This window comes from Enhydra lutris, unplaced genomic scaffold (assembly GCF_002288905.1).
Source record: "Enhydra lutris kenyoni isolate GAN:26980312 unplaced genomic scaffold, ASM228890v2 scaffoldscaffold2, whole genome shotgun sequence".
Lineage (NCBI taxonomy): Eukaryota > Metazoa > Chordata > Mammalia > Carnivora > Mustelidae > Enhydra > Enhydra lutris.
Genome location: NW_019154086.1, coordinates 18,550,213 through 18,569,939, shown reverse-complemented (window position 1 = coordinate 18,569,939; position 19,727 = coordinate 18,550,213). Strand labels below are relative to the sequence as shown.

The window sequence follows — 19,727 nt, the reverse complement described above, 5'->3', positions numbered from 1 at the left end:
TGGCATAATAGAACACAGGATTAACAGGAGGGAACATGAGCCTGGTGGGCTCTGTGTCCAACCCCTTGTGCGGTTTTAGGAATTTTTTTTCTCAACTTTTTAATTTAAATTCTAGTTACTTAACATGTAGTGTAATATCGGTTTCAGGAGTAGAATTTAGTGGCATAATAGAACACAGGATTAACAGGAGGGAACATGAGCCTGGTGGGCTCTGTGTCCAGCCCCTTGTGCGGTTTTAGGAATTTTTTTTCTCAACTTTTCAATTTAAATTCTAGTTACTTAACATGTAGTGTAACATCGATTTCAGGAGTAGAATTTAGTGATTCATCTTACATTAGGAATATTTTTAAATTATTTATTCAGGTGTTCCACTTTTTTGTTTACTTGAAAATTGTGGGTTTTCCTTTCCTTTAGCATGCAGGCTTCACAAGTCCATGGATCCTCATGCCCCATGCCTCACTGGATCTCCATTTTCTTGAAAAGTGCCCAGCACATGTGAGGCATTTATTGAAATTTGGCCGGTTGGCTGCGTCATTTTCTTCCTATAGAGAGAGGAGGGGAAAGGGAAATGTTTGAGGATCTTTGAAGTTCTTTTCTGATCTCAGTGAGGTGATGTACTTCTACTGTTCATATTGTTCCTTTAAAAGGGGACCAAGTGAGAATATAAGTAAGTTTCCATAAGTAGTACCAAAACAGTATGGCGTATTCCCTTGTTGTTTAGCATTCTTTTGACTAAAATGTTGTATTTTACTTCAGTAGGAAAGTGATAGTTGATTTTCATTATAATAACATTGAGACAGGGCACCTGGGTGGCTCAGTTGGTTAAGTGTATGACTCTTGATTTCAGCTCAGGTAATGATCTCAGGGTCATGGGATCAAGCCTTATATCAAACTCTGCATGGAGTCTGTTTAAAATTCTCTCTCTCCTCTCTCCCTGTTCCTTCTCCCCTTCTCTCTCAAATAATAAATCTTTAAAAATAATAATATTGAGACAGTATCACATGTAGAAATGACTTTGGAATCAAGAAGTATTAAATTATACACATAATACTATATTTAATTTTATTGCACAATTTGTCTTTCTAAATTAGTAACCCACATTTGTCATATATAACTGCTTTTCTTGGAAAAATACCTTTGCTCGACTTGCTGGGTGCAGAACTTTACCAAGACGGATTTTATATTCCTTGTATTCTTTGAAATCCATGTGGTTTATGAACTTGGACTTACATAATAATATAGTTATTTTGCTCTGTGATAAATAGGATCTGAGTATCATCAGCATGGATTCTTAATCCTTATGCCACGGAGCCCATTGGCAAACTGGTGAGGCATTTGTAAATGTAATATGTAAAATTCATAGATACAATCTAGAATAATCTGTCTATGTTTCCCATGGGTCTGAGACGCTAGAGATGTGATTGGCTCTCTCTTGCACACAGATCCACGGAGACTGCCTGAGCTAACAAACACTAACTACCTACAGATTCCTGCAGTGGTATCTTTCTTAATATATTAAAGGCTGCTCAGTTTGGCACACCATCAGACCTCTCCTTAACTATTTGTCTTCTGACAAATATTCTTTTCCTAAAAATAGCATTTTAGCTTTTTCTGAAATACTCATTTGGCCCATGTTACTGATTGAAACTCGGTGGATGGAACTATTCACTTGTCCTGTGTGCTTATGTGCACATTGGGAAGGATTAGATTTGTTTTTTGATCTTTCAGTGTGGTCCTTTTCAGTATTGAGGTTGGTGATGTACAATAAAACGTGCTAGAAAAGGCACATTTCCCGAGTACTTGAGTATGAATCTTGATGAGCACTTAGTTGGCCTTAGGTTACTTAATTGCTCATAAAGTTACTTCGCCTTGACTTGAGGACTCTGATGTTGCCTATGTTTGAGGTTAGAGGTTTGCTGAAGATTATGCAAGTTAAGTTCTGTGCCAAACGCTTCATAAGCTGTTAAAAGATACACAAATCACAGGAGTTGTTACTGTCCCCTTTCATTGTTATATTGTTTGCCGTTTGGCCTTCAGCAACAGTGCACAGTGCTGTATTTCTGCTCAGAGGAGGCCTCTTGGCTGTCAACAGTGTCTTGAGACACTTCGCTCTTTATAAGCAGGGACCTCTGTTTCCCTGTGGGATCCTCAGGATGCGGCCGCTGAGTCGGCTAGTAAGAGGGAGCTGGAGGCAGCTGAGGACCCAGTCTGGGTTCTTCAGTTCCTGAGATGTTTCTCAAACCTAGCTTGGCATCCTGTTGAATTTGGAAGGTCTTAGATTACTGCCGTGTCCCCTCAACTACCACTTACCTGTTATACCAAGTTGATGGGTTAAAGAAAGACTACAGACGATGTACCTGTTACTGTCTTCCTCTCTAGCTCTCAGCGGTCTTAGTTGTAAAGCATAGGGTAGTTCCCCGGAAAGAGCTAAGTGTGTTTAATAAGGCACTAAATGTTGATTTCGTTTATATGTGCTTTTGTTGTGTTTTTTCCCAGGTTCGAAGTTTATATAAGTGTGCGTAGCTTGGCTTGTGTCTGTGTATAAAAGCGTTGGCATGTACAAAGCCAACAGATGGGACATGACGATGACTGCTTATGAGGTTATCTCCTTAACAGTGGTCACCTCTGGAGCAAGCATTTGTGTGAGAGTCATGCCCAGAAGTACTGAAGACAAATGCCACCTAATTGTGATCCCCCAAGAGGGAAAAATAAAACAAGATGAATCAGAGAGTCAGACAAACCATAAAAGACCCTTAAACATAGGAAACACAAGGAGAGTTGCTGGAGGGGGTGGGAGGGGCTGGGGTAACTGGGGTAAGGGCATTTAGGAGGGCATGTGATGTCATGAGCACTGGGTATGCTCTACCTCTGAAACTTGTAATAAACTCTATGTTAATTAATTGAATTTAAATTTTAAAAAATCGTTAAAAAAAAACTTAAAATAATTGTGGATTACCCACCCCCCCCCATACAGCAACCTCAGATCTGTATCTGGATCCAGCCATTTTCTGCTTAGTCTATACCTAGCCATTGCCTGGAGCTGGCATGTGGGTTGAAAATTAAGCACCAGTAGAAAACTCAAGGTTTCTAGATGTAATGAATGTGTTTGTAAAAATGGGTGAATTTTTGTTTATTTCTTATTAATTAAACCTGAGGTTTAGTTATTGATAAAGCAAATGAAATGGATTATTTATTTAACCATTGGCAAGAACTATCCGGAACTTTTTTTAATTTTTTTTTTTTTAAAGATTTTATTTATTTATTTGACAGAGTGGCCACAAGTAGGCAGAGAGTCAGGCAGAGAGAGAGGGGGAAGTAGGTTTCCCACTGAACAGAGAGCCTGAGATCATGACCTGAGCCGAAGGCAGCAGCTTAATCCACTGAGCCACCGAGGTGCCCCAGAACTTTTGTTTCTTGATTGAGGGGAGGATATTTATTACCATTCTGTAGCTACTCTGCAGGATACTCTCATGATATCATGAAAGGGTTTTGAGAAGCAACCCAGGAACATCACCAGTAATTTATTTTTCCTTTGGGCTACAAAACTAGCCATGCTGTGTGGCTAAAGGAGCTGGTCCTCAATCTGGAGGGTTTACTGTCTAAAACACTAATGATGGTGGATTTAAATAACATTTCATCGGTGTTAGCCATTACAGGTAGGAAGAGTACTGACAATGAGAAGTTGTGTTTGGTGTTTTTGGCCACAGTTGTAATCATTAAATTAGTAAAGACAGGAAGAAGTAAGTCAGGAGATTTTGGGAAATACATCCAGTTCTGCCTCAATTTTTAAGTCCAGTAACTTGACTTCATCTATAAAATAGAACGACTGCTTGCTCCTGTAACTCTTGGGTTGCTTCTTGAATATTCCGTAATGCTGGTTTTCACTTTCTTCTAATGGCACTTAGGGGATGGTTGTGTGGGTTTCCTCCGGGATAGCAAGACGGGGATGGGCTCTACGGGAAGCATGGTCTTTAGGTTTCAAATCACTGCCTGTCCTGAAGAACACACCTGCTTTTACTTTTTATGCTGTTCACTGTATTAGAAAATACACAGTGGAGAGCTAGTGCAAGAAGGAAACGTGGGAGCTAACGCTTTTGTACTCCTGGTTGGTCATGAATAAGATTCCTCAGCTGCAGGGTGCCTGGGTGGCTCAGTGGGTTAAGCCTCTGCCTTCAGCTCAGGTCATGATCTCAGGGTCCTGGGATCAAGTCCCCCATCGGGCCCTCTGCTGAGCGGGGAGCCTGCTTCCCCGTCTCTCTCTGCCTTCCTCTCTGCCTACTTGTGATCGCTCTCTGTCAAATAAGTAAAATCTTAAAAAAAAAAAATTCCTTAGCTGCATTTAAGATTGAAGTAAAACTTGCATTGGAAAGGTCTATTTTTCGGTGTCTTTCTTTTGGTAAAATCACATTTAATGTAAAATAAGAGGGTTGGGAATGATGGGTCTGGAATTAACTGGGTTTAGATTAAGTGAAATTTTAGAATAGGAGGTACTTAACCTGAATTAAGGGAGAAACTTTGATAATGAATTTATAAATAAGTCTTGGTGGACATCAAATCTAAGCAGAGAAATCTTCCTTCCTTACTCCTCCTTTCCTCCTCCCTCCCTCCCTTCTTACTCTTTCATTTCTTTGTTCGCTTAGCATTTATCAAAAGCCTCCTTTGTGTCCAGGTGCCCTTGGGGGACAAGAGATAGAGCTGTAACTTCTGCTACAGGACAGATGCTGGGGGTCGGGGGGCACCAGTCTGGCTGGGAGAAGCCTGGACTGTTGGCCTGCTCATTCCTCTGTCCACGCAAGTGTTTTGTATCCCCTGGCCTTTTCTTCTCCTGTTCACTGCTCGTGTGCTTATTTCAGTGGAGACTTCTTCCCTTCCTGGAACGGCCTGGGAGCCCATTTCAAGTTTGTTGGCAGCAGTTAGGAACTGAGCTGGAGCCTGATCTTCACAAACTCATTTGGTCCCAGTTTCCTGTGTGCAGTTAGCACTGCAGCAAGCCGGCCGCCCAGCCCCACACCCTGCTTGAGCACGTGCTGGGTTCGTGTGTGTCCATGCGCGTTCTGCCCTGCCCGCTTCCTGGATCATCCTCGGCCAACTGGAACAGCCTTTTAAAATTTCTCCTTTGTTACCAACCATTTAAGCCCCTCTTTTGATTGTTGTTGCTTGCAACCCAGAAGCAGAAGGGAGAAAGTTGGAAGAACTGAAGCGTTAATTAAAATTTCCTGTGGAGGGGTGCCCAGGTGGCTTGGTTGGTTAAGCATCTGACTCTTGATCTCGGTTCAGGTCATGATCTTAGGGTCCTGAGATGGAGCCTCATGTCAGGCTCCGCGGTCTGCAGGGAGTCTGCTGGAGATTCTCTCTCTTTTCTCTCTCTCTCTCTCAAATACATAAATAAATCTTTTTAAAAAAAGTTTTCCTGTGGAGCATTTTATTTCAGTAAGGGGAACTACCTTCCTTCTCTGTGAGCTATGAGAAAAACACTCAAAATGTGTTATTAAGAGCTCTGTTTTAGTTCTTGGGACTCAAAATTGTTCCCTCTCTTTCCCTTTTGCTCTCTGGCCTTGGGTCAGTTCGCTGAACTTTCCTGAGCTTCATTCCTCTTAATCTCTAAAATGGGGATAACTGGCTATGTCTCACAGGATTGTTGGGAGGATTTAATGAGGTGTAGTAATGACTAGGCAAGATTTTTCTTTCAGGTGTCCGTTACTGTTCAGGCCCTTCACGTGTGTTGCCTTGTTTCAGATGGAGGGTATTAAAGCAGAGCAGCAAGTAGTCAGTAAAGACTGGTTTGTCTTAAATCCTTTCACATCTCTGAGAACCCAGCTGTTCTGTTTCCTGTGGTTCATTATTTATGTATTTATTTCTCAGCATACCTAGCTTCTGTGTAATTCTCTACATACTGAAAACTTCAGAGTACAGATCAGAAGGAAAATTGAGGTGCAAGTATGACAGAGATTCTCCCTGTTGTGAGCACCTTATTTTCCAGCCTCTCATCTTTGTGTCTAGACCACCGATTAGCAAGAGTACTAGGCACATAGAAGTTCACAGTGAATGTTTATTGAGCAGACTCAATGACGTGGTGAAGAATCAAGCCAGCTCATGTTTGCCATCGAGCTCTGATAGGTGGTGTGTTGATTTGCTAGGGCTCCTGTAACAGAGTACCACAGAGTGGTTGGCTTCAATGACAGAAATTGCTTCCTCACAATTCTAGAGGCTACAGATTTGGTATCTTCTAAGGCTTCCTTCCTTGGCTTGTAGGCGGCCATCTTCTATCTTTATGTTCTCACATGATCTTCCCTCCGTGCGTGTCTGTCCTAATTTGCTCCTCTTACAGCAGTCTCAGTCATATTGGATTAGGGCCCAGCCACAGTACCTCATTTTACCTTGATTATCTCTTTAAAGTCCCTGTGTCCAAATAGTCACATGCTGAGCTAATGGGGAGTTAGGACTTCAATATATGAATTGGTGAAGAGTGGCAGTGGGCAGGGTTGGGGGGGGCACACACTTAAGCCCATAATGGGTGACTGTCTGAGAAACTAGCACATTGGTGAGTGACTGTTTTGTTGAGTCACAGAGCTAGGAAAAAATCTAGATGAAGAATAGTTGTGATTTTTGAAAAAACAATACTGTGTTCTGATTTTTGAAGAGCACTTACTGGAACTTAGTCTGATGTTTCTCTTTATATTACTCTTAGAGTATATAGATGAATCCTACCTATTTTTTTCCTCAGTTTTGAACATCCAGTGCTTAGCTCATAGTATGTTACAGGAAATAATTGTTGAATTGAATACAAGTGATTTGTCTGCCTCTGGATATTGTCAAAATTTCATTCATCCCAAAAGCAAATGAATCTGTCTTTTCAGTGGTCACTTGTGAAGGCACATTCTATTGCCTCAGGATTTTTGGACTGAATGCTTTCAAATGTCTGAATTCTTCTCTAGTAATACTTCTTTATGAACTTTTTTTTTTTTTTTTTTTTTTTTAAATTTCAAGATGTTATTTACTTATTAGAGAGCGAGCACATGAGCAGGGGCTGGGGAGGGGTGGAGGGAGAGGGAGAAGCAGACTCCCTGCTCAGCAGGGAGCCAGACCCTGGGCTCTAGCCCAGGACCCTGAGATCATGACCTAACCTGAAGGCAGATGCTTTCCTGACACCCCTAGGAACCTAATTTTTAAACAAAGAGTACTATTACCATGATTTCCTGAGTTGCTTATTATTTTGTGCATTTTTATTACTCCTTGGATTTTCTTATTGTTTGGGGGAACATAAGCACCATTTCCTTAGACATAGATCAAACCTGAATTTGATAAATATATTGCAGTTTGTGTTACGGAAGAACAATGAACAGAATATTCAGCATATTTTTAAATTTTTGTTTCTCATTATTTTAGAATTAATATTTCATTTCTTGGGGGTGCCTGGGTGGCTCAGTGGATTAAAGCCTCTGCCTTTGGCTCAGGTCATGATCCCAGGGTCCTCGGATCGAGCCCCACATCAGGCTCTCTGCTCAGCGGGGAGCCTGCTTCCTCCTCTCTCTCTGCCTGCCTCTCTGCCTACTTGTGATCTCTGTCAAATAAATAAATAAAATATTTTAAAAAAATATTTCATTTCTTAAAATATTTTTAATGGACAAATACCACAGAATAATTTAAGATAATTAAAAATGTGGCTGTCAGACAATTTTCATTATAAGTAGGCCATTTGTGGTTTCAAAGAGCTACTTGGTTTTCTGACTGGAAACTTCTCTTTTCGTGAAGCATAATTTATGCATCAGAGTTATTAATTTTTCAAATTAGTGGCAGTACTTATTCTTTCAAAATGTACTGGTAAAAAGCTAATGTATTAGCTCTGTATCTCTTACAGATTTTTTTTCCCTGTAGTAGAATTCTTTTCTTTGTTAGTGCTTTCTGTTCACCTCATTTTTTAAGTGTTTTCTTTTAGCAAGTTAGAAATTATAATGAAATTAAAATAATTTCTTCTCACTGTAATACGCTCCTGTTTACAAGCCCAGAGTTCTTCATATTTAGTGAGGGCCATGTTCTTGTTTTACTATATTGTCTGAGTCTGTGTGGCTGGTTGGTCATTAGAAGTGTTACAATAATGAATGTAATGAAGGTTGCAAGTTTTAAGAAAACAAATACTTTGCTTCTGTGAACCTTCTGGTGTCTACCACAGGATTGAATTGGAGGTTCCGTGAAAGAGGAACATCTGGAATATACCTTACTTTTTTCTTACTAGCCAGTGGCAGAGTGGGGGAGAAGGAAGACGATAGAATAATGTGTGTTTCTATCAGATAGTAAGAAAAATCTGTACGTACACAAAAATTGTACAAACTGCAATTACCAAATGCCCTTTTCTCGCTCTGCATTTTAGATGATATAGAAGATGCTAGCACGCACATAGCATTTCCGATGTCATAGTTTAAGGATCATTTCACATCTACCTTCTGTCAACTGCCATGCCTTCATAAATGGGGTTAATGGGATTAGCTTGTCAAAACCCAGAAGAGGTTACATTTATTAAAGAATGCATAAAAAGCCCCATCTTGAGCTTTAGGAGGGAGTATGACTCAGAATCTTCATTTTAAGGAGTTAATACTGTTATCTTAATGAACTGTTAACATAGTGATTAATTCTGAAACTATTATGTTAATTGGTTCATTAATAAACATAACAATCTTTCTTTTTTTAACATAAAGATGACTGGCTGTTAATTCAGATGCGACCTAACTCATACACTCATGTACAGGCTAACATTGATAAACTTGATATTTTGTATCAAACAGTTTTTTTTTTAAAACAAAGCGTATTATAATTTTTTTATTAGAATGTTTTAGACACGATTAAGTCATTTTATTTTGGCCTATAATCAGCCTCCTGAGGTGTAATGAGAAATCCATTTCAATATACAAGTTTAATTTTCAGTGCTTTTTGGTAGTGGTGGTGGTGGTTTAAAATTATTACTATTTTTTTTTTTTTTTAAGCAAGCTTCCTACCAGTGTGTGCCTGATTGTCTTAAATACTTGATTAGGCCAGCTGGTCTCTTTGGCATCTAGGTGTACTCTTGGGCCCTGACCTCAGGGGCCTTTCTCCGAGCTATCCCAGCACTATCAATTCTTTCAAATCCTAAAAGCATCCCTCATTCTGCCTTTCCCTGCTCCTCAGCTTTCCCTCTTAATTAGGGTATCTGTTGTGTAATTTCTTACCTGGCATCTCAGCAAAAGCCTTTGTTTTGAGAGCAGGTCCCATGGAGTTGGCCAGAGAGGCAGTAAACATTGTTACTATACTGCCTTAGCTACATTCCTTGAGGGTATTAGAAAGCCTCTGAAAAACGTGTGGACAGAGTGGTGATGGGCTCCTTCTGCTTATAGCAGGTCCCCTGTCCTAGTGTCTCCCTTCACAGCTCCCATTACGTCATCAGGATGTCTTGGGAGCAAAGGTGTCCATCTTGATTGAGTATTGTTTGAGTTTTTTATTGGTTGGAATCCCCTCATTTTATCTGCTATCCTTGGTCCCAAATTAAATAAACCTTTGGTACTCCCTGGCCTCTGAAGTTAATGTTCTCTTTGTTTCCGAAAGCCCTGTACTAATAGTACGGTCATGCTAAAGCAGGAATGGGTCAAAAGCTGTCAAGCCCATCTGGAAAGCTTGCCCTGTGAAGTACATTTATGTAACTCAGAAATCTCCTTTCTGGAAAACCAGTGAACCATTAGTTACATTCAGAGTCATTGCTCAGATCAGCTAAATCACACATGAAATTCACTTGTCTTGGATGAAGTCTTCAGAAGTCTTCTTCCAGGTCTTCTTGGAAAATTTTATGAGACAAACGAAATTTATTACCAAGCCATTGATCTCTCCAAAAAGTTTTGTGTAATCGGAATCAAGTGGTTGATGAAAGCTTATTTTCATAAGTTTTCATTGTTAAACATTATTATTTCTAAGACGCATCTAAAAATTGGTTTGAATTAGAGAACCAGAATTCAACATGCACTAATTTTTTTCTTCCATGAGGAGAGAAAAATTCCAGTAAGGGAAGTAGTTAAATACTATATATGTCCACGAGATGTTTGTTGATAATATATACGACACTTTTTCTTTCTGCTGTTTTCTTTAGGTGATTGAAGACAATACTGGAGTCCGCCGGGTGGTGGTCACACCGCAGTCTCCTGAGTGTTACCCCCCAAGCTATCCCTCAGCCATGTCTCCAACCCACCACCTGCCCCCCTACCTGACTCACCACCCCCATTTTATTCATAACTCACACACGGCTTACTACCCACCTGTTACTGGACCTGGAGATATGCCGCCTCAGTTTTTTCCTCAGCACCATATTCCCCCTACAATATACGGTGAGCAAGGTGAGTAGATTATTGCTGGCATTGGGAGCTGTTGAAACTGGTTACAACTCGGAAGTAGCTTAGGAGAACCATGGAGCCTTTGTTTCTCCTGCAGTGAGCCTGGTAGGGGATCTACTGGCTGTAGAAAGCTCACAAGAAATTCCTAGCTTCCTTTGTCTTGAAGTGCATCTTGCAAAGATTCCTTTGTGGGTTTCAGGTCTTTGTGTTTTCCAAGATTCTGCCCCCTGTTCCAGCCACTGCAAAAAGTGAAGGGAGTGGGATAGCTACTTCTTACCGTAGTAAGAAGTGAGTGATGTAGCATTATGTTCCTGTGTCCCATTTTCATATTTTTCTGTGACAGTGGCCTGAGATGGAACTGTGGGACATTGTTGTCTAGGCATCCATATGGCCTAGCAGCAGAAGGAAAATTAAGCGTTTTGTGCCCAGTTGCACAAAAGGCAACTACGTGGCTTCCTACTAACACACTGTGTAAGGCACTCTTCATCAAGCAATTAGCCAATCACCAAGGCTTTTAGTCATTAAGCTTAGACCAAATCAGAAAACTCAGATAGAGGACTCAGTTTCCCAGATGCCCTGTGTTGGCAATCTTAGTAGAACTCAGAATCTCCTCTATAGGGTCCTCCTGAAGCCTGTTTTTACTTCAACCAATTTCACTGTTTAGTAGCCAAGTACTCACCTCAACATGAAAGAGTCTCAGACATTATGTCTTTCTAGTTTGGGCCTTGGTGTTGGTTGAGTCTAAAGCCTTTTTCTATCAAAATGGATACTAAGAAACCAGATACGTGAGGGTAAAAAATCAGACTTTTTTTTTTTTTTTTAAGATTTTATTTATTTGGCAGAGAGAGAGAGAGCACAGTCAGGGGAAGCAGCAGAGGGAGAGGGAAGAGATAAGCAGGCTCCCCACTGAGCAGGGAGCTCAAAGCCGCACTCCATCCCAGGACCCCGAGATCATGACCTGAGCTGAAGGCAGATGCTTAACCAACTAAGCCACCCAGGTGTCCCCCCAAAATCAGACTTTAATAGCTAAGATGTCTAAAGCTTTGCAAAGTGATTTTCTTATATGAATTGAAGCATTTTATCACTTCAAACATTTCTTTCTATTGGTTCAAATACGAGAATTCCTGCTGTATAGCAGGAATAGCAACTTACTGTAAACTTCACTTATCAATTATGTATGTATATATATTTTTCCCCCTGTATGCTTAACTCATATCGTAATTTTTTTTCCTAACAAAATAAAAATTTGAGATGGTTATTTTAAGTGGAACATCCTCTTCCAACTTAGGGATAGAATTTGAGTTTGTTGTTTTGGTTTTTTGTTTGTTTTAGTAGTTAGAAATTTAGTACTTAGAAATACAAAATTCAGAAGAATCAAGCGCTATCATAGCAGGGCATGGAGAAATGATGGCATTGATAACTTTGTATTGATAAAATCTTCCTGCCTAATGACTTAACCCCCCCAGAGTGAGGAAATGCCATGAAAGCATTTGGATAAAATCTGAAAAAAATAATTAACTGTCATTTTTAAGAAAGTATTCAGTGCTTTGACACAAGGCACATGAAATATTTGATTATTGTCAGAGTTTTCTGATTTGGTCTGAGCTTAATGACTAAAAGCCTTGGCGACTGGCTAATTGCTTGATGAAGAGTGCCTTACACAGTGTGTTAGTAGGAAGCCACGTAGTTACCTTTTGTAAATGATGTCCTCTTCAATTTTAGACAGCAGTAGATTTAAATGGTCATTAGAATTAAGAAGAAAAGTGTTTTTCTTTCAGAGGGTATTTTGGTTTATTTTCATTGTAATAACATGGTGTAATAATGTAAAAATGAAAGTGCCTCATTGATTTCAAATTAAAGAAAGCAAAAAACAAAATCCTTTTGTTTTATAGTTAAAAAGCCCTATATATATCCTTTACCTTACTTCCCGGTGTACGTATCTAAAAACAACTTAAAACATTTAATTTCCCATACCGGAGGAGTAAAGTTTCAACATGTTTTAAAAGATTATTATATTAGTGTCCATGGTGAATATCTTAAATTTCAAGTATAACGCATTGTGATATTTAAAACAATTAATATCCTTTTGTATATTTGGGTATGATTTAATTGGACATAGGCTCTTAGAACAAGAGAGGGAGCATGAGCCCGGGGTTGGGGGCGGGCAAAGAGAAGGACTCTCAAGCAGACTCCCCTCTGAGTCAGGAGCTGATGTGGGGCTCTATCTCTTGACCCTGAGATCATGACTCGAGAGCCGAAATCAAGAGTCTGATGCTTAACCAGCTGAGCCACCCAGGCACCCTGGGCATAGGCTCTGAATCAAATTGCATTTGTGTTTTCACATTCTTTAGTGCAGTTTGGTTACCTTGTGAAGATTTGCTTTTTAAAGATCTTCTCTAAGCTATATGAACAGAAAGAAAAGTGGAGCTTTACCATTGATCAGTTGAAAGGTCAGTTATGTTAAGTAAGGGGAATGTGCATTCCTGGTATGCTTAAAACAGGCCCCATTTAGGTCTCTTGTCCAGAGACAGGATAGGAATGCTACCTTTTCACTCTCAGAAGTATTCAGCTTGGAATGCTAACTTACTTGGTCATTCTATGCGTATGGGGGCCCTTTTTTCTTATTAACACTTAAGGACCCAATCTCTGTGTTATATATTGTCATTTTTATTAATGTCTAAATACAATTTTTAATTTATTTTAACATCTTTTAATTTAAAATAAATGTTTTCCCCTAAGATCAGAAATTGTTTTGTAAGCTCCCATTGTTTTTTTTGGAGCCACTTAAAAATCTACATAATAGGGACTCCTGAAGGGCTCAGTTGCTTAAGTGTCTGTCTGCCTTTGGCTCAGTTCAGGATCCGAGGATCCTGGGATCCAGTCCTGCATTGGGCTTCCTGCTCAGCTGGAGGTCTGCTTCTCCCTTTCTTCCTCCACCTACTTGTGCTCCCTCCTTCTCTCTCTCTCTCATAAATCTTTAAAAAAAAAAAAAAAATCTACATAATGAAGCCAGGTGACATTCTACTAGTCAGTTTATCTTGCCTCTAGATTACTCCAAAATAGACGCTTGAGACCACAGCTTACTACGTGAGGCACCAGGTTGCAGAGATGGCTTATGTTTACTCCTGCTGTTTCTCTTTGAACATTTCCCCTGATTCTCTGAGCTTTGATTATTTTTAGTTAAATTTTTCATCTCATCATGTTAGTAAGTTTTATTCAGAAGTTGGCTTTTTTCACATGCCATAAACAACTCCTTAGATTCTGGTTGTTATACACTTTTCACTTGATCTTAGCCAAAAGGCCGAGAAGCGATATGTTATACACTTTTCAGAAGAAATGCTATTTCGTTTATAACGATGAGTATAGTTTTAAGTGTCTTGATTCTAAGGACACGTTTATGGGGCTGTTTTGTTTTTTTCTGATTTGTTTTCGATATATTGTGGTTAAAAAACATTTGACAGTGATTTTTGACAACAAAATCAAATTTATATATAAATTCAACTAGAATATGAACTCTTCAGGGACAGTAACCTTGTCTTCAGTATTTTCCATAATTTTTGGAACATTCATGAAAATGCACTACAGTTGTTTTATTTGTTCTTTCACACAATACAGTTTTTAATGATCATTCCTTCAGTTGGTTCAAAATGAATGGGAACAATTTAAACATGTATTCTATATATATGTAAAATTAAAAATATTTAGTAGTTTTTTAAACTCCTTCTTCAGGAGCCAGGTCTTTTGACCATTTAAAATTTCTTACTGAAAATGTAGACTGGGGCGCCTGGATGGCTCAGTTGGTTAAGTTTCTGCCTTCTGCTCAGGTGACATTCCAGGGTCCTGTGATGTCTCCTGCATGGGGCTCCCTGCTCAGCAGAGTCTGCTTCTCCCTCTGCCTGCCACTCCCCCTGCTTGTGCTTGCACACTCTTTCTCTGACAAGTAAATAAAACAAAACAAAACTAACTAAATACATACATAAAATGTAGACTGAGTGTGTGTTTGTCATAATCCTCCGTTTCAGAAATCATACCGCTCTATGGAATGTCAAGCTACATTACCCGGGAAGACCAGTACAGCAAGCCTCCGCACAAAAAACTGAAAGACCGCCAGATTGACCGCCAGAACCGCCTCAACAGTCCCCCGTCTTCTATCTACAAAAGCAACTGCACACCCGTGTACAACGGCTATGGGAAGGGCCACAGCGCTGGAGGCAGTGGAGGCAGTGGAGGCAGCGGGGGCGGCCCAGGAATTAAGAAAACGGAGCGGAGGGCCAGGAGCAGTCCAAAGTCAACTGATTCTGATTTGCAAGGTAATGGGCAGAGATGTTTGCTGTAAGAAGTGATCCATGGAGCCGGACATCCTAAAAGAAACATCTTATACCTAACAGTGTTATTTCACGGCCACTGGTCTTATAGGGATGGCTGGTTAGAACTTCTGATCGTTTTCCGAGGAAGAGCTGAATATTGTATCCTCTATTTTTATTAATAGTTTATGGCAGAAATATCCTTGGGTCACAAGTGCCATGTGACGTTTTACATAAGCTCAAAAACAAGTATCCGAGCGAGTGGCTTTTCACATTAGCCCACTTCCTGTTGTTTTCACTCCAAATAGACAGGCAGGGAGGAGATCCAAAGAGTCTTTCTAAGAAGTACAGGGCTAGTTTAACAGTGAAAATAATTACACCTCATCAAACCAGATGTAATTACTTGGTTCTGTAGTGAAATGTATCATTGTGGAATAGGAATATATTTCTGCTATTTCTGCTTACTTTCAGGCATCAGTTCTTGCTTAACGCCACCTTTGCATTCTGAATGAAGTATTCATTGCTCAAGACTGAGGTGAAAGAAATATGGTCACTGTATATGAGACATCAGCTCCAAAGGGCATGTGCTTTTTTTGTAGATGAGTCTTATGGCTATAGATTGGTTAATTTGGGGAAGCAGGTATATGTACTTTAAGGTTTTTTTTTTTTTAAAGATTTTATTTTCTTATTTGACAGAGATCACAAGTAGGCAGAGAGACAGGTGGAAGGGGGGTGTGGGGGGTGGGCGGAAGCAGGCTCCCTGCTGAGCAGAGAGCCGGAAGCGGGCCTCGATCCCAGGACCTTGGGATCATGACCTGAGCCAAAGACAGAGGCTTTAACCCACTGAGCCACCCAGGCGCCCCTTAAATCAAGTTTTTAGCCAAGATTTAGAAACTGCCTATTTCAATGCCATCGGAGTTAAAAACAGCCTTTTGATACAGGCGTGTGGAGAAGGCTGACTTAATTGAAGTAGAATAAGGTAACATTTTGAAAAGTGAGGTGAGTTTACAAATATAAATATATAAAGACATGAGCATCTAGAAAAGACAGGATAAGACGAGTTTATAGCAGTCATACTCCTTTGTCTTATCAGACCTCATCCAGATAGGAACAGGGACTGTGTATGTGAGATGTGTTTGTGAATGACAGAGACAGAAGTTGTTTTATGTTTGATTGCGTAGAGAAGACTGGACTCTTTTGGGGCTGAGGAAACTGAGGTAGAACCAGCCATTGGCTTCATCCTTTCCCCCCACTTTATTTATGAGTGAATTGTAGCATTAAAAAGAGGAATAGCAAGATACAGTCAAAAGTGACCAGAAATTTCTCTGAGTAAAATATATTTTAGATTCCTTTAATTTTGTTCCTTATCCTTTTCTATATTTTTCCAAGTTCTTATTATACAAAGTGTAAACAAGTATATAAAAGAGACCCAAAGTTTAAGAGACCTTTAAGTAGTTTTTTAGGTATAGTGCTATTTTTGCTATTTTTTAACGTTATTTTTAGTCAGCTGGTAATACAGACTCTCAGTTTGAAATTAGATTACTAGCAATGTTAGACTTTTTAACAATGGGTATGAAAAGGAATTCACACCAAAAAATTAGAAATTAGTTTTTCTAAGGAGAATTTTAGTTTGTAAAAAAGAGAAAAGGAATGTAGAAGCAGTTTTCGGAGAGCTTAATGAGGTTTGAACTACCTCGATTATTTGATTTATTCTCTAATACTGTCTGTCTTGCGCCAACAAAGATTTCAGACAGATGACATAGATATATATAATAGCGTCAGAATAAATCAAAGGAGCAGAAAGATAAAGGAAGGAAATTAAGATGAATCAGGGTCAAAGTTAGCAAATAAAACTAAGGTAATTATGGATTAAGTATAGCAAAAACAAGTATCTTTCTTATCTGTATAGTTATTCTATATTACATGTCTAAATGTGTAAGCTGCTTTATTTTTTAATATACTCACAGTTTTAAGAGACGATAGGGATTTGCACTGAAATCTGTACTGAAATGTTTGCTAACATCTATATATTTACAAACATTTTGGCCTCTTACGTAATGAATGAGAGTATAATTATTTTGAGCACCTTAAGCTCTTCACTGTTGTGTAGAAAACATGATTATGATAATGGTGATGGCGAATCTGATAGTAACAGTGAGATCACTCTCCTGTGCACTTATAGGAATGTGTGTGTTTTGCCATGAAAAAATAGAAAAAATTGAATATCTCTGCTTTAGTCTGAATTCGGTCTATTGCTCCTTTTCTCATTGCATTATTTACCTCCTCAAAACCACTCAAAGTGTAGTTCTCCACGTGGTTGAGCCACGAAATAAAGAATCAGAGTATTAATGGTTTCTGCCTCATCTCAATAAGGATCTGAGGGGTTTACATGTTGGATTTAAAAACTAAGTATTCATTTTCCTAAATGAAAACTTAGGTCCTGACAAAAAATCTACACACAAGTGTTTATAGCAGCTGTATTCATAATTACCAAAACTTGGAAGCAATCTAGATGTCCTCCAGTAAGTAAACAAGCTGTGCTATATGCAGACAATGGAATATTACCCAGTGTTGTTAAAGTATAAAAAGGGGTAAAACCACCTTAAATGCATATTACTGAATGGAACATGCCAATCTGAAACAACCACGTTCCAGTGAGGTAAACGACCTGTGTTCTGAAAACTAAGACATTGTTGAAAGGATTTGAAGAGGACACAGACAAATGGAAAGATATTCTATGCTCATGGATCAGAAGAATTAATATTGTTAAAATGTCCATACTATCCAAAGCAGTCTATAGATTCAGTGCAATCCCTATCAAAATACCAATAACATTTTTCACAGAAACCAGAATGAATGATTCAGACATTTGTGTGGAACCACAAAAGACCTCGAATAGTCAGAACAGTCTTGAGAAAGGACAACAAAGTTGAGTATATCACCATCCCAGATTTCAAGATATACTGCAGTGCTGGAGCAATCAGAACAATCTGGTACTGGCAGGAAAACAGATACATAGATTAGTGCAACAGAATAGTGCAAAGGTAAACCCATGGTTATATGGTCAATTAATCCATGACAAAAAAGGTGAGAATATACATGAGGAAAAGATAGTCTGTTTTATAAATGTGACTGGGCAAACCGGATAGGATGAAGCTGGACCACTTTCTTAGACCCTACACAAAAATAAATTCACAATGGATTAAAGACTTAAATGTGAGACCCAGAATCATAATACTCTTAAAAGAAGACATAAGCAATAATCTGTTGGACAGATTTGGGCCTTAGCATATTTATGGACATGTCTCCTCAGGCAAGAGAAAAAAGAAACAAAAATGAGCGATTGGGACTACACAAAAATAAAGAGCTTTTGCTCTTTATTTACCCAGAGAAAACCACTAATTCAAATGAAATGAAATGAAAAGGCCGTTTACTGAATAGGAGAAGACATTTGCAAGTGATACGTCCAGTAAAGGGATGATCTCCAAAATATATAAAGAACTTCTACAACTCAACACCAAGAAAAGATCTAATGGTAGAGGACCTGAATGGACATTTTTCCAGAAAAGACATACAGATGGCCAAAAGGCACATGAACAGATGCTCATAATTATTAATCATCAGGAAAATACAAATCAAAACCATGAGATGTCACATCATCCCGGTCAGAATGGCTAGGATCAAAAAGACAAGAAATAACAAGTGTTGGCGAGGAGGTAGAGAAAAGGGAGCCTCATGCACTGTTAGTGGGAATATGAACTGGTGTAGCCACTAGGGAAAACAATATGGAGGTTCCTCAGAAAATTAAAACTATAACTACCATATGATCCAGTGATTTCACTTGGGTTATTTACCCAAAGAAAAACACTAATTCAAGAAGATATGTACCCCTGTATTTATTGCAGTATTATTGACATTAGCCAAGATATGGAAGCAACCCAGATATCCACTGATAGAGGCGTGAGTAGAGAAATCTAAAGAAGAGTGATATATGTATATAAAATGGAATATTATTCAGCCATAAAAAAGAATGAGATCTTGCCACTTGCAACAATATGGATGGACTTAGAGTGGGTATTATGCTAAGTGAAATAAGTCAGACAGAGAAAGACAAATCACCATTTGATTTTACTTATATGTGAAATCTAAAAACCAAAAAATAGACTCTTAAATACAGAGAACAAACTAGTGGTTGCCAGAGGGAAGGGGAGGGGATGGACAAAATAGGTAAAGAGGATTAGGATTATACTTCCAGCTGTAAATATTTTCAAAGAAGAGAACCACAAATGAATCAGATATTGTTTAAAAATAAAATATAAAAGAGTGCTCGCTTCGGCAGCACATATACTAAAATATAAAAGAGTAAGCAGATGAATCAATGTACAAACAAGAAAAGAATTGAATAAAATATAGTAGATTGAATGAAATAACCTACAAAAATCCCAGAATAGATCCATGAACCTCGCTTTCAGATCTACTAAATCAGAATCTGTTCACTTGATCTGGCTTCATGTTTTCTTGTTTGTTTGTTTTATCAGTCCTCCACTGGGAATGATGTCAGCCAAAATAAAGAACTACTATCTTAGAATTAAGGATGGCTACAATACTTGTGGTTCACTAAGTTGTGTACAGTAAGAAATAGGAACTTTAATTCTCCATTTTTACCTCCTAGAACTATTTCGGGCGCATAGTAGGTACACAGCAAATATTTGTGGAATGAATTGTGTATTCTTTTTTTTTTTTTTTTAAGATTTTTATTATTTATTTGACAGAGATAGATCACAAGTAGGCAGAGACGCAGGCAGAGAGAGAGAGGGAGAAGCAGGCTCCCTGCTGAGCAGAGAGCCCGATGCGGGGCTCAATCCCAGGACCCTGAGATCATGACCTGAGCCAAAGTTAGAGGCTTAACCCACTGAGCCACCCAGGCGCCCCTGAATTGTGTATTCTTAATTGGTTTGTTTTCTAGAACAGGTCTTCCATTTGAACATATGTAGCTGTTTGGTGTTTACTCTTCCTAGGAAGAGTTCTTTACCCCTAGGGAGACTGCTCTGCAGCCAACCCCTCCTTTCATTTA

General features: G+C 39.0%; 1 protein-coding gene across 1 annotated transcript in view; it reads left to right on the top strand.

Moving 5' to 3' along the window:
• The window catches only part of LOC111150836 (fibronectin type III domain containing 3B), a 343,921-nt gene that overhangs the window by 193,190 nt on the left and 131,004 nt on the right, over positions 1-19,727 (top strand). The window contains exons 5-6 of the mRNA XM_022508466.1: positions 10,109-10,352; positions 14,372-14,659. Coding sequence (XP_022364174.1) covers positions 10,109-10,352; positions 14,372-14,659 — 532 coding nt within the window. The remainder of the gene's footprint in view (positions 1-10,108; positions 10,353-14,371; positions 14,660-19,727) is intronic.